Below are 21,806 nucleotides of genomic sequence, written 5' to 3' on the forward strand. Positions count from 1 at the left end.
TTTGAGAGCGAGGAAAAACACTGTTCATACACAGACCCAACAGGCAATATAAACCTATAGAGCCCTTCGTCTTCTTTAAGTTAAACCAACAGGAAGTCCTGTTTAGAAACAAAAGAAGGTGACTATTCTTATCAACTGACATCTGGACAACTAGCACTTCTGAAAAAGAGGAGACAGAGAGATAAAAGCAGGCCCAGACAGAGGATGAGCAATACCAGTAACATAACCAACGACTGCACCAATCATCTGTTGTTTTATTAGTTTTTAGTGTGCTAAAAGGTTTGCACATGCTAAAGGTCTTGGTAAATCTGGCCCACAGTGCAGATAACCAAAAAACAGGGGCTTGAAATCCAGGTTCAGACATTCAAAGTCATCCCCAGTATTTTGTTCCAATAGACCAGGTTTGCTATTTAGCACAATTATTCAGATGTGAATTGTCTGTCCCGACAGTCGGAGGGACCCTACATGAAATGTGTGGCATGCGAAGGGCAGCCAATTATAGAGCCACAAGCAAGTCTCCCAACGCAGGAAGGATTTCCATCCCCCTGCCCTGGCGTTTTCTCAGCTGTGGTCCCTTTTGTCTGTGGCCCTCTCTGCTTTCTATGAGTCTGACTGACGCAACGGACTGACCCAATTTCCTATAAGAAAGGGGGACCCACAAGGCTGCCAGTACTGGTGAGAAGGTTTTTGGGGAAGATATATTATGTTGCTCTAGGGGCTGCAGTCTAATCCAATGAGGATTCTTCATTCATTATTCAAATAGACCTTTTCAGTCACTCTGTACATTATGGATTTGTTTCTCTGAGCCATCTGATCACATAGGGCACTGAACCAAAATGGGAGTAATTGGAGCTAACTGGCTGTCTTGAACACACAGGGGAGAGAGCAAATGGCTTTGGATGGGGCGGCATCACCCCATCGCCGATCGAGCCTCTCCCGCTGCTATGCCCAGTGAAGCTTGCCCATCGCTGAAAAAAGCATTGATCTAATGAAGAGCATGTGCAAACTCACGGCATTTACAGACTATTCCCAGAGAGGTGAGGCTGGTGGAACTACAGGTCCATCAACTGATGCAGAACTGCCATCCATCAAAGCATCACGAGGATGTGGACGGCGTCCTCGGCATCGAGTCTTACCTAGCTATAGACAACCGAGACTTTCTGTGAACTGTACCTTATACGACCTGTTCTGCAATTGTTCTAATTACCTGCCCTATGGCCTTATTGCACACCTTGGATCGTATGCCTTGGATACAAGCGTCTGCTAAATAAATGTAACGTAATGTAATCTAATGTCTCGGAGGCGGAAGCCTCCACCAGGCAGACGGCGTAATCCTGATTACCCCTCCTCCCTGCTCTCGCCCTCTCTCCAGCTTAAGGAGCGGCCCGCAGACTCTAATGACCTTCCGTCAGTAACCCCAGCGGGAGCCTCTGCCGGTCAGGCCGGGATTAGGGGGCCTTGCGCTGGCTCACCTCCTGACCTAAAAACAGGCCGCTCAGCAGGACCCTCCCCCCCTTGGGGTGGTACCCCCTCCGCTCGCAAGATGGGTGGTGCCCTCCTAAGCGAAGGCCATTCCGCAGAGTATGTGCCCTCAACGGTTCTTGCCGTTTCTGGACGCGGAACTTTCTTTTCCGTTGCAGGGCAGGAATAAAGACCAGAATCAAAATGGCCAGAGCCTGACGGTCACTGCTGCTGCTTTGCGTTTCCTTGTCTGTGTTTTCTAAAAAAGACATTCTTTGTCTATTTCTGCAGTTTAAACTATCACTTTGTTACACTAATTTTTACCTAATTTTGCATATGTCCTTAAGAAAGAAATTCCCAGTTTTGACATATTCAGATGTAGACGCAAATGCATGGATGACTATAATCCTGCCAGTTCTGCAGTTTTTCCAGAGATCAAGTTTGTACGAAGCTGAAATGAATATCGCTTAAGCGTATCCAGCTGGTTGCTGCTTCATAGTCTCATACAATAATCTCCTGACCTCTGGCCCCTTGTGATCAGCTGGGGCCATGGAGAAAATGTACAGCAGTAAATCTAGGGCCTCCCACTTCCTGTGCCCCGTGTCAATGGCCAGAGAGGCCTGTACTCAGCCGCCCAGCGTACAGCTTATGATCCTCTACAACAAACACACGGACACAGTCTTTAACATACTGTACCTACACAGTAAAATGCTCAGTGTTAAATCAACTCTTTTGAGTACAGATAGTCCCAACTGGGATTATCTTTGTTGAATTAACACTTGACATTTTACCGTGTACAAATCTAACTGCTAAAATGTCAATCACTTTGCGAGAGCATCCCAGGACATGTTGAGCTTACCATAAGTTTACTATTTAGACTGTGAATTTTATTTTGTACTGTACACATTATGCAGCTGAAGTGCATGAACCTTACATGAGAAAGGGATACCTGTAAGCCAACATCAAAACAATAACAGAACAACAGACGTCTTTGTCTTAACGTTCCCACATCTGTCATGAGGAGAGTGACTAGTAACTGTGCGTCTCTATATAAGGGAAGAGGACCGCCACGCGTTCATCTCAGCAACCTCAGCTTCCTGCCGTCTTCTCTCTCTTCCTCTTGAGAGTGGAGGTTGATCGCTCGAACGCGGGATGCGACACAGTGCAGACACCCAGTCAGCATTCGACTCTAAAACTCGAAGTCATTTGGCAGGGCTCCCTGGCACCAGCACTCCCGTTAATTAAAACAGGGCTTGAGGGGCCCTGTATGCTAGGTTCTCTTTGGTTCTAGTGCCCCTGTAAACCAGGCTCTCTTCGGTACGAGAAGTCCTAAACACTATGCTATCTTTAGATCAAGAGGCCCTATAGGTCAGGCTCTCTCTAGATAGAGAGGCCCTATAGGTCAGGCTCTCTCTGGATAGAGAGGCCCTATAGGTCAGGCTCTCTCTGGATAGAGAGGCCCTATAGGTCAGGCTCTCTCTGGATAGAGAGGCCCTATAGGTCAGGCTCTCTCTGGATAGAGAGGCCCTATAGGTCAGGCTCTCTCTGGATAGAGAGGCCCTATAGGTCAGGCTCTCTCTGGATGAAAAGGCCCTATAGGTCAGGCTCTCTCTGGATAGAGAGGCCCTATAGGTCAGGCTCTCTCTGGATAGAGAGGCCCTATAGGTCAGGCTCTCTCTGGATAGAGACCCTATAGGTCAGGCTCTCTCTGGATAGAGAGGCCCTATAGGTCAGGCTCTCTTTGGCTCAAGAGGCCGCGTAAACCAGGAGTAGAAGATCTGTGGGAATCCGTCTACAGTTCCCGCTGTCAGAATGCCTTTCGGCAGCCTCAGACCCCTGCAGCAGACAACCGACAACCACGTAAATTAAACAGGACAGAGGTTTTCAGTGGGGAAATACAAGCTTGTGGACAAAACCTTGCTGAGTCAAAGCAGTAAGACCGACCCTGTTTCAGCTGGGATCTTGGATACTAAACACTTAGAGACTGTCGACTTGACCTCATGCTCACCAGAGGTCCGGACAGACCTTGTACATCCCACGTGTTGGAGTGGCGGCCTTTTATCATTTAACACACAGTGCGGCCTTTGTGTGGTAATTTGGGGCTGTTGCCGATGCCACCTTGCTCCACGGTACCAGCAAACATTCATATGCAAACAAAGTAATCGCATGCAACCTCAGCCTTATCACTGCTTGACATTAAAAAAAAGATAGCTAACTGGCTAAACAGTGAATTGGATTTAATTGCGGGTACTGTGAAGGTTTTAAATACATTTAAATTAAATAAGTTATCAAATCCTATCTTTCTTTGGAATTACTTCCCTCGTAACTTCATCAGTCTGTATTGCAGATTTTCCACCACATTCCTGTCTCCTCACACACACACACACAAACTCAGCAGTGGCACAGACATTCAGACCAGACCTATTCTGTGACACAGCCCCTATATGAAGGCAAACATGACCTAAATGTGTCAAACTGCCCTAAATGACCAGCTGGGAAGCACCCTACAGCACAGGATCAGAGACAGTCTGGCCCAGGCTATGCCATGTGCTCCCCTGTGGAACAATAACACAGATTAACACAGCCATGGTGGGAATGGGGGTGTGTTATGGGCTGGGTCACGTAACCTGAAGGACAGGGGTTTGATTCCAAGGCAGACAGCAGGAGCCGAGCAAGAAACCTCAGGCACAAACTGCTTCAGTAGGGATGATGAAATGGATATGAGGCAAAGAAGGAATTAAGTATAAATGGGCAGTCCATTATTTAAGAATGTAAACTATGCCAATGCTGACCTTCAGAAGGATATCTGCTTAGCAACCTATCATTATTATTAGAATGATTATTACAGTTAATTTTACAGCAAGAGCAACAACATCAGCCCAACTACCATCTACAGTAATGTACAAACAGCATCATTTAAAAGAAATGTGAACAGCATTTACCCCAGTGAAAGGCTGAGGCACAATGCCAGTTAAAATGAACAGTATTGAATTTCATCTTCATTAGCAATGCCTGGCACTGAGAAATGTGAGCACAGTGAAGTAAATGACCAGTCCACAAAACACGTCACTGATCCTTTTCAAGTCGACTGCTGGGCCAAAGGGAACTATGCTGAAATGCATGGGATTCCAGTACGGATTAAGACAATATCAACCTAGATACAATAAAGGGAGTTCTCAAATCTTTCTGGGGAAAAGGTGTCAAAGCCTCCAATTCAAAATGGTGCAATATTTCATGAGGAACAGCTGAGGCATAAAAACAGCTCACAGGATGCAGAGAAAATGCATTCATTTTCAAGAGTGGTGCAGTGACCTTTGACCTCGGCAGGTCCCATGGAGAACCCCGCTCCAGCCCTCTCTCACTGACCAAACTGGAGAGATGGAGGATGAGCCCTCCTCACAGAAGCCAGCCAATGCTGGCTCGCTCGGGCCCTGACAACGAGCGCGTTCCCCGCAGGGGCCTCTCTGTGTGGGCGTCTTTCGCTTTTCAGCCACCGCTCGGCACATTCTCAGCCTCGGCCCGATTGGTCCAAACACTGGAGCCAATCAGAGTGACAGTGCTTTGTTCTGTGAGTGAATGCGTTCTGCCACAGGTCCCCTGTGGTTTCCCCTCAATTCTTTGTCACTTCGAGTTCCCGCCTCTGTCCCCCTCTCTGAAAATCACCACACAAGTCCTGCAGCCATTCAATTCAGGACTGAGGCACAAGTTACAGACCATTGTATTATAATCAATCTTTTTTTGACCTGTCCTGCAAAAAGATATCATCTAAAATAACAGTGGAATCTACCATGGACTAAACTGCATAGGAAACTCCTTCTATAGATGAGTCTGTTTTGCTCAATTTTAAATTGCGCTAGTAGGAATGCATGGAAATAATCAATAAACAGTGGGCAATGAATGTAAGGTAGATGGATGACATACAGACACTTCTGTTAAAATGTGTGCAGTGAACATTCAGCAATTTAGCGTTCAGAAGATCTGCGGCTGGTTTCATGTCAGCGACAGTGGTAAGCGTGTCTAATTATTTGCATCTTGGCTTCACGGCAAAGGAAATACAAATAATCAGACACGCTTACCACAGTTAGATGCCAAACTGCTGGTTTTGGAAAAGGGTTAGAAAAACATTCTCAGAATTCCAGGGAAGACCCATCAGCCTCCCCCGTCTCAACGCTTCCGATTGCAGGCGTGCCGAGAGACTCGACACCTTTCCAGCCCTGCACAACTTCTGCGGTACCGTCAAACTTCTGTCCCACTCTGGAGTAAGCTAGACTCCAGGCGGAGATGAAGAAGGATTTCCGTGCGTAAGGCCCCAATACATAAGGCAAGGTCAAGCACGAGGTCCAGACCTGGGACACCTTGTGGGAACTTAAACTGTGGAGATAATACTTGAAGACAACTGAACTCTGTACAAATGGTCAGCGCAGCGATTCTGCGTGAACTGTGACATTACTTGGAGTGGGAACTAAGACAGTACCCAACCCCCCAAGTTTTCATTTGAGGACCTGTCACAAGTACTGAACAAACGAGCACTTGCATGACCTGTACAACAAGGGCCCATGTCAGGGATGGGTGATCAGAGATGGCCCTACAGCTGGATTTGCAGAAGTACGGATTAATCTGGAGGGGGGTGCATAGGCCTACTGATCTTCCTGCCAAAGCTCCCCTCCCTCAAACCTAAACGTATGCAGGCCCTTAAGAGTTAAAAGGGAAATAGTGGCCCTCCCCTCTCCCCGCTCAAGGCCTGTCCCCGGACAGCTGAAGAGCCTGACGTGCCGGGGCAGGAAGCAGGGGGATCCAGCGGCCCATTGGTGGGACCTGCCTGTCCGTCATTAGTAATGAATGCAGGTCCCACCCCTGCCTCCCGCCCTCCCCCCGGGGCTGAACCCTAGGGCAGGGAGCGCTCGACTGAGACGGAATGAGAGCGGAAGTGCCCCCCCAAAAACACCCAAACACAAACAAGGGCGAGAAAAAAGGACAACAAGATCGGAATTTGGCTTCGGCGCTGGATAGCCGTTCCCCCCTGGCTATCAAAGAAAAGGCTCTGACAGGGATAACGACTAGTGTCCCGAACGCCCTGAAGCCGGGGCTCCTTGAAGAGGGCATGCGATTCCTTCCCGTGCCAGGATGAGGGCGTCGCCCACAGAGAGGTGCTGCATTCAGGGCAGTGTGGAGAGAGAGCGCTGGTCAAAACACAGAGGAGCTCCAGACCGCCGGGGGATGCCGGATTCCAGTAATGCACTGAGCATTGTTCCCGTAAGCAAATCGATTTAGCTTAGCTCAATCGCTTCAGGACGAAAACCAGTTGTATGTAAGTAAGGGTTACATAACGACCCTCAAACCTGACAGTCAAACAGGATAAGGGTGTCAGACATGCAAATAAATCAAGAGATCTGCTTAAGCCCAAGAGGCTCCACTCGAGCCCAACCTGAAGCGGCTGTTCTGCATTGTTACGGTGCTTATACGGCATTACATTCCCTGTATTACATAAAGTTCTCGCAGGGACGTACAGTACACTGCTCGTTCTGTGCCTTGCGCCTGCTATCTGAGCTCTCGCGGCCCCGGGCTGTGATAACGGCTCTGGAGCCGGGGTCTCCGCATGCGGCTAGGCTATCGCCACCCGGAGTCTCGACACGTGCCGAAACCGGCTGGCTCCGGCCCAAAGGCACCTGTCTGCGGCTGCCGGGGCAACGCCGCTGCTGATTGGCGGGCGGGTCAAAGTTCTCTCTTCAGCATGGCCACAGGCCTCACACACCGGCAGGCCTAGAGACGGGGGACTAGGCCATCGCAGACGGCGCGGCTCGCGGAAAGAACCACGCCCCGCACACCGGCCACAGAACCCCCCCCCACTGTTACTTGGCAAACGTCAAAACACGTGGTAACGTTTCGACACCTCTGTGAGGCACCACCTTACGGCCCTTGGCTACAGAGTCAGAGCACCAGGGCCAGTGGCATGGAACAAGTCATCACATTTTACTTGCGAGATTTGCGCATGATGATTCAAAAAATATGATTAAAGCAGGAAAAATGGACTGTTGCCTTTGCAACCATCAACTGGCATTCCAATCCATATTCGTTTCAATTTGCATGCTTCTTCTTAACCTGTAGGGTATGCAAGAAAAATAGCATAGCCCCACCCCCTTTCAGAATTTCAATAAATTATAGATAAACAATCATCTTACAATTTAAAACGTGCAATCATTCCGGCTGCAAACACATTTATTTACTGTCTCTTTGAACGTGAATTTTATGACAACGTGCAACGTTTGTGCAAACCCTGTTTCAGAGCGCAGACTGCATGTATGGTGTTGTCTGGTATGCTGAGCAATACGGAAAATGAACCCAGCAGGGCAGCTCCACTAAAAGCACCCAACGCTTCATTTTCCACATGCGTGGAGATACTTGCTTTAAGACACTGAGTTTGAACTAACCACGCTATACACTCAATACTTGCCCCAATAATTTATTAATGGCATATTCTAAAAACTATCTAAAAATAGACCAGAGCAGCACGTTACTAATTTCCAACTGAGTGGGTCGGAAAATTCAGTCAACAACCTTCTGAAGGGGGCATTAATTTTTCATGTTCGTAAGCCACCCTACAGTAGGAATCTAGGCCACATACGACGGGGGCGACAGTGAGAGCCGTCACATACAAGATCTTAGCATCATGCCATCTTAGCATCTCAGCACAACAGCAAGCAATGCAATTCGGTTAACAATGTAACACTTGGTTGAACGCAAGGTATTCCTACATTGATAGAATCCTTTCACACATACAATCCACAATGAATGGACAACATGACAATTTTAAAGCCATCCTGTATCAGTTTAGAATGGATCTACATTGCCATCGCCAAGTGTATTCCATTCCAAGTAGGAATTTCTCAAATGCAACATAACGTTACACGTACACCGTTTGATTTGGAATTTGCAGTTAGTCTCCAATTGTAACAAAGTGACAGGATATTTCAACTGCGTGCCGCGATCTGTGTCCTCGCCTTAATCGTTTTCGTTTGCTAAACGGGCAACACCGACATTCATTTTAACGTAAGTTATCTAATGTATTTGCCAGGACTGTTGACGAGCTAACCAAGATAAGTTAACAGCAATATGTGTCCGCCGTTGGTCCTGAATCATCCGATCGCAATCTAACACCGCCCCTCTTTAACATATCAAATATCCTGAACATGACAACAGCGGCACCACAAACAAATACTCAATCAGAATCGTACTTTTCAATTTTATATTTCCGTTTGTGAATAGAATCAAAGGGCTTTGATTATGTTTGTTCCAATAAGGCCCTGGCTATCCACGGTCGACAGTTGAACCGCCGGCCGAAGCCGAGATTCCGTAGGTCGGCCAGATCCGTTTGTCCCGTCCCAACCGGTCCCCGCCTCCCTCACCTCCGCCTCCTGTTTACTAGCCTTACAGGCAGAAGCTAGCTAGCTAGTCTAGCTTGTAAGAGACTTCAAAACTCACCCCTCTTATCGAGGTCGTAACCGACCACTACGAAGTAGTCGGCCAGCCTTGCCATGTCGGTGATTTAGGAGATCACGGCGTCGGGCCCTTTTTAATTCCTTTCCGTTTGCAGTTAATATCTCGTTCACATTCTGCTGGGTGGAGAGACATCGTCGGCAACAACAGCATCCCTCCAACAGTGCCCTGCCGCCATACTGTCAGTATTCTCACCCTGACAGCACAGCTCACGGAGTCTGCGCAGTGAGACGCAGGGAGGGGCGCGTAGCCATACTACAGTGGCATACATAATTTGCGGTGTAAAGTAGCGTTAATATTACGATAAAGTACGGTTTTAATTCGGCATTATTTATATAATGTTTTAATATTAATTAATATTCTACGCATTCATCCTTTTATTGATCCGTTAAGGGAGCGGTGGCAACATGGTTATTTTAAAGCGGCAACATGCGAATTGCGTTGGTTAAGATCTGGAGCGTTTCCCCAGTGTGCGGCTCTTAATTTACACCATATGCAATAATGGGTCATCGGGACGGGTGGTATTTTAGGGAAAACCCTACACATACAGAGGCCAAACACACATTTAGCATAAACAGTGTTGGTCCAATTAGATGTATCCTTAAACGGGTGGTGTGTTTGTGTTTAATCTTTGTATTTAAAATATCACATAGAGTATGCTATCACTGTTATGGGCTGCTGGTACAAAAATAAGGCAATGGCATTGGAATGAAGTGATTTAACAACAAACCAACATTGTAAATGGCAGTGGTGTATAGTAGAAGATCCAGCCTGCCTTCCACACCACCAGGTGATTTTTTCCTAAACAAAGAAATAATTTAAAATAGAGTAAAATTCTGTGAGAGTCATGGGTGAGACTACTGCACCCCTGTTGTTGCCACATTGCCATCAATTATAATTCCACACAGATTAATGCCTGGCAACACCTTTCTTTGAACACAGCAATGGACAGCAATATTACATTGACAGTACCCTGTGCTAAACTGCCCTCTCAGATTTGTGCACAGTGTCGTCTCTCTTTCATTCCTAAAATAACAAGAGGGCCTCTTGAACGCTGGACACCACACGTCCAGCCGGGCTAAATGGAATGTCATTTATCTCTTAAAGTTATGCTGCAGCCAGTGTTGGGGCTGGGGATGGCACATTGCCTTGAGATAAGGGACTAGTACTCTTGTTAGGCACAAAAACTAGTGACAGTGTGTTTTTAACCTTCAAAACATTCGATACCATGTTGCCAAATTAATTTTGATTGGTTAATGACATGGATTGGAGTATGGATTTCTAACATTGAAGAGAATCAATCTTGGCACAATGAAGTGTGAAGGCACCATAGCTATCTACACAGAGGTGAGAATCTGCACTTATTGTACATCCCTTTGGATAAAAACATCTACCAAAAAAATTGAATGCAAGGTTATGGGAATCAAATTAGCTGCTGAACAAGACAAAACCCCTCAATCATTGAGAAAAGGTATTTTTAGCAAAATGTGCAGTTATCTGACAGATATTTGTATAAACCATTGCGTTTATTTACACAGAATGCATTTACATGTATTCTGAAACTGAGTTAGAAGAACTTCAAATCAGTTTGCCTGGGATTCTGGCAAATGGTTTAAGCATTTCAACATCAAATGAATGTGAACTATTGCTTCACCGAGGTCTGCATTTGAATGCTTGGTGAATGTGGCCATTTTCCTTTTATTCAATCCATTGTACTTGAAGGCCGCATTACACATTAAGCTGCCAATAACTAATTCCAACCAATCAGAATTTGCATGGACAGCAGGGATTAAGTGCACGGCAGGAAACTTGGCAAGTGCAGCAATAGTGTGTCTACGGGCTGTGAGCCAATCAGAGATAAGGAACAAATCTATTTGCTTTCAGTGCACAACTCCACTGGAACTGATGGCCAACTGGAGTCAGTAAATTGGAATTTCTCTTGGGAAGAATGTAAGTTTTCCCTAAACAAATGTCCCTGAGAGAAATTTCAGAGATTTTGATGAAATTAATGAATTTCATTCATTATCCTAACCCGCTTATCCTGAACAGGGTCGCAGGGGGGCTGGAGCCTATCCCCCAGCATACATTGGGCGAAAGGCAGGAATACACCCTGGACAGGTTGCCAGTCCATCGCAGGGCACACACACCATTCACTCACACACTCATGCCTATGGGCAATTTAGACTCTCCAATCAGCCTAACCTGCATGTCTTTGGACTGTGGGAGGAAACCGGAGTACCCCAAGAAAACCCACGCAGACACGGGGAGAACATGCAAACTCCGCACAGAGAGGCCCCGGCAGACGGGGATTCGAACCCAGGACCTCCTTGCTGTGAGGCGGCAGTGCTACCCACTGCACCATCCGTGCCGCCCTAGTGGATAGATTGATTGAATTATTCTGATGATTGTGCAGGAAACTCCCCTGGTTTAGGGGTTAATTAGTTAATTAATTCCTTGCATTTATATAGCACTTTTCTAACTGGTAAGTGATGAGGAGGAAACACACCTCAACTAGCACCAATGTATGGTACCCACCAGATGCTCACAACACATCTGCTGAGGTGGAGAAGCAAGAATGATTATTAGCCAGTTAAAGTGTGTAACAGGATTGAGTGTCATAGGATCTTTAATGACCACTGTCAGGACCTCAGCTTAACATCTCATCTGAAAGACGGCATCTCCTACAGCACAGTGTCCCCATTACACTGCACTGGGGTATTGAGGATATTGGACCAGAGGGAAGATCGCCCCCTACTGACCCACCAACATCACTTCCACAGCAACTAGGTTTTCCCAGGAGGTCTCCTAACCAGGGGTGAAGGCAACCCATACATTTCGATAAACTGAAGCTGCATTCATTTTTAGAAAACAGTACAGAGGAATTAGATGTTAGTGAACATATTATTTGGTTCCATTTGAGTAACAACATTAATTGCCAACTTTATCCAACTTTGCCTCATCTCTAAACAATCCTCATTTCTCAAGCACTACTAGCATAGCAGACTGTATATTTTGACAGCATGACTGTGGTCCAACTCATAGTTAATTGTATCCCCAGAACAAACAGTTACAGTACATAGTGCTGAATTTACTGTGTAAATGTTGCATCAAGTCCATGTGCCTTCTTAATTGTGCTGCTGGCTCCAGGCCACACAAAATAAGGGACTCTTTGAAAACCAATCTTGGTGAAAACACAGCTTCTTGTCCAGCCTATTAAACACATAGGCTAACCAGTAAGAAGATGTTCTTTTTTTTCAGCATCCAAAATTAAAAACTGAATAAGAGAAAGCAGGAATGCAAAGACAGCCAGGTTTCCTTGTGCAATGTTTGGCAATGGTACAACAGACATTTCCATATTTGGTGGAAGTATGCCAGGGATGATTCTAATGGTGGCAGATGGCAATAAAAGGTTATACAGGCCCTGAAAGAATTGCCCCACATCCTCTTGTCCACAAGAATTTCTCCACAACAGCAGGAGATCCTCTCCTCCAGGAGGGGTTTTTGAATGGATACAAAGGCAAGAGCGGACGGTTGGAATAGGAGCGGCTTTGTGGCTGTACAGTCATGGACTGGCAAGGCAGCATTACTTGGTGGCACTTGGCACAGATTTCCAGGACACACACTGAGCTGGTAATCTATCAAGTTTCAAGTTTAAAAAGCATTCAGACTGTTGGCTGCTTGAAAGAGCGTTTAGACCAGGGATATTCAAGTCTGTCCCTTGAATCCAAATCCAGCCCCTGGTTTTCTTTCCTCCTAGGTAATTAACTGAACAATTAGTGCTACTAATAGGCCAGACACGCCTCACACCCAGGTAAAGCAAGGGTGGAAAACCAGCAGTCCCAGCTCTTGAGGACTGTTATTTCAGGAACAATGGTAGCTATTCTCTACAGTGCATCAAATTTGCTCTTGCAAAAACACAGAACATTTGAAACAGGGTTACAGGGAAGTTATGAGAATATTATATCCTTGATGGATGAGTATTTGGAGCAAAACTATGAAATCCATCCCAGAATTCCTCTGTGACAGGAAACCCTGCTCTCAATGACCCCGGTGACCTTGGATGTCAGGACTGAAACAGTGAAAGAATTCCAACGCTTCCTGTGCACTGCCCTTTAACTCAAAGTATGTATCACTCTGGGAAAAGGCAGTTAACTGGCAGGCTATTATTGATACGTTTTCACCCACATTTTTTTGTTAACTGTGATATACACTCACTGAGCATTTCATTAGGTAGACTATACACCAGCTAGTTAATGCAAATATTTAATCAGCCAATCACGTGGCAGCAACTAAAGGCATAAAAGCATGCAGACATGGTCAAGAAGTTTACCTGTTTTTCAGACCAAATGTCAGAATGAATGCAACTCAGCATCTTCCATCGCATCTGTCAGAGAAGTGCTGGACAGAAATGTAGTCTTATTGGTTTAAAGCAAAAGACACTTGGTCCCGTTGACTTGTATCAACTGTTTAATGGAATATTATGGTTTTTTTAGGTTCTTTTAAAACAGTTTTATGCTGCAAATGCACACAAACAATCAATATTCAATTTCACTCAATGCATGGAGCTGCAATGAGGGTGGGACAAACTTTTCTCATCGTGAGTTATAGATTTCATCTCCAATGCCCACATTAGTATGTACAGCGTGGTTTACTCATTCATGTACCTAGTGGTGTAAAAATACCTTACAGGCCACATGGTAAAGGTGAAAGGGGCACACACAGCTGGAGTGGATTGCGGGAAACCCTGTGCAGTTAATCAGAGATGTGAAAAGGGCCTTCTTCATTCCCGCCTCACAATGCAGGCTTATCGGGTTTCCCGAGAGTCTCTGAAAACATAGTTAGCGTTGATTAAGTCTTCCCGGCAGCTGTGCGGGCTGGATATCCAATCCCCTGCAAAACAGACTAATCGATGACGTTTGTTATGAAACCGGCGTAATCCCACTATAGATGTGTGTACCTGGACACATAGTAGTCACAGTAAACATCCCACTATCTATCAGTCATATCTCTGACCCCGGATCCTCCATGTGGAGGACTGTAACAGCAATCAACCAATTGAACAGACAAGTACAAGATTAGTACAATAATAAACAGATCAAATAACATATAAAAAAAGCAATAGATCTGTGACATTATGAATGTTATATTATGTACACGACACATTGCATGCTATAGTTATCCCAAACAGTAGCTGATAGGCTCACGTATTCCAGTTTAAGTGGTAAGATGCAGGTCAGTTTGAACATGTACATTGTCAAGCATGAGAAGAGTCCAATTTTGTCAACCTCATTGAAAAACAGAGGTCACACACGTCTAGTTTTCACACAGACCTGGATGAATTTCAGAAAATGACAGGCTCCATTTTGTCTCAGAGGAAGTCTTTGCAGCTGAGACTAAAACCTTGGGGGCATATGTGCTGTTGTCATGGTTACAAGGCCCAGGAACACTGACTTCATCGGCCTGGTTTGCATGAACCCCACTCTATTCCGTACCCCACTATTGGCTTTTTGAGGAGCTGCACACTGGTGTACGCAACCGAGTGTAGATGTCACTATTGTGAAATGACCTCACAAGCAAATATGGATGAGAGCCAACTGGATTAAATATACAGCACTGTCTTTCAACGGAATACAAGCTGCGACAAGAAACAGACCTGACTTGAAGAGCAAGCAACAGTGCGGACGGAGTGTGTCGAGGGAGAAACCTGCAATTAGCTTCCTACTGGGAATGTGGCACAGGTGCAATGGAATATTCCAGTTGTTTTTTTTTTTCCATGTAATGATTTACTGTAAGTAAATGCTAGCTAGCAGGGTAATGTAGCACAAAATACTGTAACAGAGGGGGGTTAAATTGTCTAAAAGATGTGGTTTAAGGTTTGAAAAAAGGTAAACTTGCCTAAATTGATTGTCCAAATTGAAGTGATTGAAGATTGAGGCCATACCTAGATTACATTACAGTTATTTTGTTGACGCTTTTATCCAAAGTGACAGTTGCTACAGGTTGCCAGTCTCCATTCAGTCTCATCTCTACTCAGCTAGGCCAGACCAAAGCAGGAGTATTGGTAGAGCGAAATCTCTTGGTGGATGATGAGTTTACAGTGTGTTGTGTTATAAAACATGTCTGTGTCTGTTTCTGTGTTTAAGGGTGCCCGAGAGGCTCTTCATTTCCTAAATGCTTTGTTCTAATGCTACTGGCACCAGCATCATGACCATTTCCAAAAAACCCTATTCACTACACCCTGTGACTATTCACTGGAAACGTCAGATTTATTTTAAACAACATGGTTTAAATGTTGATTGCATAGGAAACTGATTACACTATTCATTTCCAGGTAGTGGTCCTAGTTATCCTCCACATCTATGGCATGTATTCTTGTCAGCAGCAGAAATCATTGTTTCCTCCCCCACTCAAGAATGTAAGGCAGTTGGTTATTGTGCAATTTGTTGGTTTAACATGTCACATGACATTATTTGGACCTTTGGCATCATTTAAAAAAATGTATTTTTATGGTAATGTATTATCATTCCTCAACACCCTTGCAAATACATTATCTAATTTCAAGATGTTGAGAGAATATATCACTAACAAAATTGTCCAAAGAACAATCTGCTTAATATGTTCATTACATTAACATATTCAAATGGGGGGCACTTTGTTATCAAAACTGACATAAAAACAGTAGTTGTGAAGTAATTACACAAAACGATGTACAGTCGTCTCTCTAGCAGAGTCCAAGCCACCAGCATGCCTACAGCATTGTGAGCTACCTAATCTCGATAATATGTGGAAGATTTCCAAGAATCTGTCCATTCATTAGCACACCTTGTTCTACACAGCAGAATAGTGACTCATGGGTAACAATAGTGAATCACATCTATAGAGATGAGTCAACTAAGAGACCAGCAACATGGAGTGAATGAAGTGTAGCAAAAAGCAGACCAGATGATTGTATTTTTGGCCCAAACACATAGAATTATTCGAGAGGAATGATAAAAAAGCTGTAGATGGAATAGTTTCCACTGCCAAAAGGTCTACAGCTGTCTCGCACAGCACAGCGTGCTATATGCACAAAGAAAAGCGCTGGCAGACAGGATGCGACAGTCACATGATTTCCTGTCAGAAAACCAATAGACAGGAGCAGGCAGGAAGTGGCTTTTCTTAAATCAGCTCATAGCTGTAGCTTCGATTATTAATCAATGTAAAGACTAAATAAGTAGTCATTCACAGTGATGATATTGGTTCTTATAAATTCTTTTAGTATCTCTGAAATACACATTGATTAATATCAACCCTTTCCAAAAGCTCTAGTGGCTAAATTACATTTTCATCTTTTGATGTAATCTATCACACAAATATGTATCATCATACAAATGTATTTATTCTAACATTTATGACAGTGTCACTCTGGCCTATAATGACCTGCAGAAATTTAGCATGAAACATCCCATTGGCCAAGAACACTGGCCTGATGATTGTATGTGACATCTCCTGATTAACTTTGGGCTGAGCCCCAGAAACCTTCACACTGACCACACAAGACCCAGAGGCTGTTATCAGAGGATCAGACAGGGCAGTTTCTCTGCCCTGCTCCAGTGAGAGGTACATCCCTGCAGCCTCTTGGCTCATTGCTTACAGTAAACTCCAGCTTTCTCTTCTGTAACAATTTCTGTTTGCATATAAACACAAGGCTTTGCGTCATAAGGGCAGTGTGATAATTTGTTTTTTCCCATCTTCACATTGTGTGTGAATGCCCTGCTGCCCTTGTATAAACACCTTTGTATGATATGAACACGCAACTCTCTAGTGAGGAGATATTATCCCTAAGCAGTGCGTCACACTGCCACCCATTATCCACTGGCATGCCCTGCTCAACAATGCTTATGTGGTTTATATTGCTAATTGGGGTCCTCCTCAATAGGCTTGGTTGGGCCAAATCTCGCAAAGCCACCACAAACTCACTGGCATCAATATTAAAGCATTACATAAACAGACTATTACAAAATGCATAGCAATCACTCCGAGTTGCATAAACAAATGACAAGGCAGGCAACCTGTAGGGCCCAATCAACCCAAGGAAAACCTCTTTCCCTGGTTAGGGCTATAACCACTGTGCTGCCAGCCACAATTGTCACTGGTATGATCAGGATTTTACATTGTGTGTATCGCTGAGAATAACTGCTTTACCTGGACACACCACCTGATAACATTAGTTTGTATGTTTGGTTGTTTAAAACTGTGGTCTTCAGTCACTCCGCTAGACAATGTAAACACAAACCTGCACCTTCACTCCAGCGGTGAGCTGAGGTGAAGCGGAACGGAATTGGGACATCTCCAGGGAATTGTGGGTAACTGAGATCAAGTTCAAGTCCAGTCAGTTCTGGATTTGTCAGTATTATTGGCGGCATTGTTCGCGGTCGTGGTCTCGCCCAAATGCGGCGCCTGATGGGACCACCTTCCTTTCAGCTGCCCCTTTGTTAGCCCCTGCGATGCGCACCCTGGCACGTAATCGCCTCCAGGTTGCCAGCAGAGAGAACCAGCTTAGGGGTAAACTCTAACTAATACACTGACCCACGGACAGAAGCACAGAAAGGCATGAAGAACTCTCAATGGCTTTGTCCTGGGGATTCACCTTGTCATGTTTGTGTATTTAAGAGGGCTTACTGGGCTTTATAAGGATGCTAATTAATTCCACAATGTTTGTTATAAAACTGATTAAACAACGTCGGCAATACAAATGGGCTCATGGGAAATTACTGTCTCACTGGGAAACGTAATCCCATGTTGGCCCTGTGAAAGAAGACAGCTTCTAGAAGTTTCCTGCCCCTGATCTTTCTACAATGTCAGGCTCCTCTGCTTCACTCTGGTGCAGAAGGAACAAGCTTGAAGTTCACTAGATGGCAGCAATCTTAAGAAAACCAGTTTGCTGAAATCTATAAGACCATATGGGACAAAGAGCAAAATACATTGCATGTATCAATGTACATGTGTTGCTTAAAGCCTTGTTCTTAGCCCCAGGTTAATGGTGATTCATTCATTAATGTTATTTCCAATTAGAAAGACTAATAAAATAACATTTAATAATGTATTCAGTTTTATTTCAGTAACAGAATTATGTAAAAGTGTGCCTAAGGATAAGATTCTTGTACACTGATCCGTAGGTGATCTTTTAAAATGTTCAGCTTAAGGACATAGGGCTCAGTTGCAAATCATTTTGTCTGTACTATGCTGCTTGACAGGTTTGTGATAAAAGAAGCCATTTTAAATCCATACTACAATATCTACTGGTGTGCATCTGCCTGGAACCAAGAGCTATGACCCAACTTTTGTTTATCCACTTCTTTCTGTAGAAATGTAAGTGAACATTAAAAATGACATCATGCATATAGAATAAGGTAATTGCGTTAATGATATGTATAACGGTATTCAATGTGTTTTGTGTACTTTGACTTTGTGTGGCATTTACAGTATGCTTGATGACATAAATATGTTTGCATTTTAGTGTAATTGTTCAGTCTGTTGACTCTCCTTAGTCTTTTCAAAATTGACATTCTTTCCTTTGTGAAGGCCCTCATAATTTATCACAGGCCTTTTTGTTTGATTGTTGTCTGCAAATCCACTGTGTACTTTGTTTCAGAAATGTGTGATTCTATACCTATAGAACCCTGTATACCTTTGTTCTATTCTATGTCATATACGTAGCACAGTAACCTGCATGATATAAGCACTTTTGGTTCAGAAATCTGGCAGGAACAAGCAAAAGCATGATCGTTTTCTAACGAGAGGACTCTGGTACTCTAGAACTGATACTCAATGCTAGTGTCACATGCTTCTGTGCAACGAAATGGGTTAGAGATGTAAGGAACATTGACCCCATTCAGGACTGAAAAACCTCTCACCTTCCAAGAAAGGAAACACTTGGTCTGCTGCAGCAGGACATATAATACACAATATTGCTGTATAGAGGTTTTCATCATGCACTCTCAGAAAATAAGGAATGAAAAGTGGGGTGGTACCCTATAGATACATAAAATTGTACCCCTTGTCGTTCGATGAATCATTCATTTGTACATTTTTTGTTTATAAGGTACAGTATTTCTAACTAAAAGAGCAGTATTGTACCTTTCAGTGTACATTTGGGAAATTTGTTGAAAAATGTACCTCCGCTATTTCCCAGAGTGTGTACGGTACATGCTACATATATTTTCTGTCAGTGTACTTTTTATGCTGTGCAATATTGAATTCTCTCTAGTGCTATACAAAGGCGATATTTACTGTTGCTCTAAATAATCTCCTCTTGAGAAAAACCATGCTTACACAGGGGTGTCTTCTGGCCATAGAGCCCCTGTACTTCACAAGATGAGTCTCCTTGCTGAAGGAATAGAAAGTAAAAAATAAGGGTTGTCTCCTGTTGTAACAGGCGAGCAAAGCAGGTTAGTGGACCAGAAATTAAATTTGGCAATAAGGTTTTGCCCTTCAAGTTTTATAACTGAACTGTTAATTGGCATCTGATTACTAAATCGTGTTGTTTTGAGATCATGCTGTTTCTGACTCATATGTTGACATTTTAAAAAGTTCTTTTCCGTCTTTTACACCCATTTGGAATGCCAATTGTACCAGGATCCTATTTTACCTGTACAGTATGCAACCCATATCAATAGAGGGAAGACTGCATTTGTAGTACAAGCATACCGATATTTCAATAGTATGCGAGCAAGTGACTATTCTCAACAATACTGCCTATGCGGCAAACTAGCGACTGGAGCGAGGAGAGAGACATCTCTCATCACACAGCTGAAAACTCCAGACTATGGATAGGCGGATATGGTAATTATACAGCGCTAACCCAACTAAAAATATGGTCCAGGCTGGTACTAAAACTGGCCATATGGTTATATGGTTTACACTGCACTTGTGACAACTGCTCTTACCAACCATGCCACTTTGGGCACCTCACCCGCAACGGACTGTTAACAGCTGCATGCACAGTTACATGTGACCATTGGTTAGAAACACCTTGAAGGCAAAGAGCACAGTGCTGGGAGAGAATCAATTTGAGCTACTGTGACTGCTGCTTCTGTATCTGTGCCCCTGAAACAATGGCAGTGAGCAGAAATTTGAATTTAGACACCTACAGGGGTGGACATCTTGACAGAAATGGACTAGCGTAACCTCGATATAGACTGGCTATGTCCCAGTTGGCTAGAAAGCATTCACCTTTCACTCAAATGTAGCCACGTTTTCACCTGAAGGCCTCGACAGCATTTCACCACAAAAATGTTCCCGGGGATCCCGCAGACTGCCCCCTGCATGGAGATCAGGAGCACAGAACACAGTGGACTGACATCATAAAAAATGACTGTTTCTGGGGCCTTTGTGAGACTGTCCCATGACGACCATCTCTGGCAGGAGATTAAGGACTGCTACTTTCTCAGGCTAGAGGAGCTGCAGTTGTAATTACAGGTACACTGTTTGGAGGTGACATTGATGTGTTTCGTGTCCTCAAAGCAATTCAAAAGGCCCCCCACAAAACAATAGCCAGGCCAAAAACTGTATCCTTGATTCTGTTTGGGTACTTTCCAAAGAGGTAACTGTGTCACTGTCTTGTTCAAACCCAAATAAATATTGTTACCACAAACATATTTCTGAAAGCTGAAATCTAGAGTACATCTATCTTTTGAAACCTGGAGGTATGCTTCATACATGGCAGAGCATAATTCTTAAAGGTTTTGTGAAAGCCAGAATTATGAATAGCTGCCATGAAAGCTACCTAGCATTTCTATGTTAGATAATGTTTGACCATACCACAGTGGACTTGTTTCCGATGAGAAGCAGAGAATCCATTCGTTGTACTGCCACAGCGGCGAGAACATGCTACACAATTCAAAAGGACTCCTGTTTGGATCCTGTGAATTATCTATTAGTTAGCCTGTGTTCACATAATTAGGCTTTGGACTTGGAAGACATGACTAAAAAGTTGCCGCGCGACAACAATACATACTAGATGATCTTGTTTTTTTTTCGTGCCGTTACACAATAGCAGCGCATCTAATGAAGTATGGTAACTCTAATTTAATTCAGTTCAAACTGACAGCTCTATTCAAGGTGTCTTAGCAACATGGGTGATTTTCTTGTCCGTTGGTGCCAGCCCCATGGACATTCTGCACAGCATTACCACCGATAAGTGTGTATAAATCACGTGAGACAAACTCGGTGTGAAAGGGTATTTCCTGGTGAGACCTGGGAACAAGTACGAGAGACAGTGAGGAGCAATAGCGATAGTGAGGAGGCCTTTTATCTTATTTGGTGCAGGGAAGAGGTCTCTGAGATACAGAACTGTTTACTGACAGATAGCTGGTGTAAGCTTGGGTGCGTCTTCAAACTCGGAAACATGCAGTCCTATAGCCTTCTTAACAGCTTCAAACATTTGGTGTTGACAACAGATAATAGACGAGAAGGAAAAGTGCAAAGTTTGAGCGTTGTTCATATTTAAACACAAGTATGAAACGTAACTCGTTGGGTAGTTTAATTTTGTCAGTACCCAGGGCAATACGGTTTGAACAGATTTTTTTGTATATATGTTGATGTCAAAGCATTCACATTGGCTGACAAAACCTTAATTTCAAAATGAGTGAGAACGGTTTATTCATTAAGACCCACCACAGAGAGGGACTTAACATTTGTGTCCTGTATGTGTCCATTCATAAATGCAACATTGCAGGTGAAGAACATAATTTATGCCCAGAACACTCAAACACTCAAATGATGCTTTGGACTTTAAAGGCACTGGGCTCAGTTTATAAAGCACAAAGGGTGATGATGGATGGACCTTTTGCCTTTTACCGTAAGTGTAT

General features: G+C 44.1%; 1 protein-coding gene across 5 annotated transcripts in view; it reads right to left on the bottom strand.

Moving 5' to 3' along the window:
- Positions 1-9,125, bottom strand: part of sbf1 (SET binding factor 1) — a 69,059-nt gene extending 59,934 nt beyond the window's left edge. For all 5 annotated transcript variants that reach the window (XM_061251176.1, XM_061251174.1, XM_061251173.1 and 2 more), the window contains exon 1: positions 8,941-9,125. In XM_061251176.1, coding sequence (XP_061107160.1) covers positions 8,941-8,995 — 55 coding nt within the window. In that variant the 5' untranslated portion in view covers positions 8,996-9,125. The remainder of the gene's footprint in view (positions 1-8,940) is intronic.
- Between the last annotated feature and the right edge of the window lie 12,681 nt (positions 9,126-21,806).

The sequence above is a fragment of the Conger conger genome, chromosome 8 (assembly GCF_963514075.1).
Source record: "Conger conger chromosome 8, fConCon1.1, whole genome shotgun sequence".
In the NCBI taxonomy this organism is placed as follows: domain Eukaryota; kingdom Metazoa; phylum Chordata; class Actinopteri; order Anguilliformes; family Congridae; genus Conger; species Conger conger.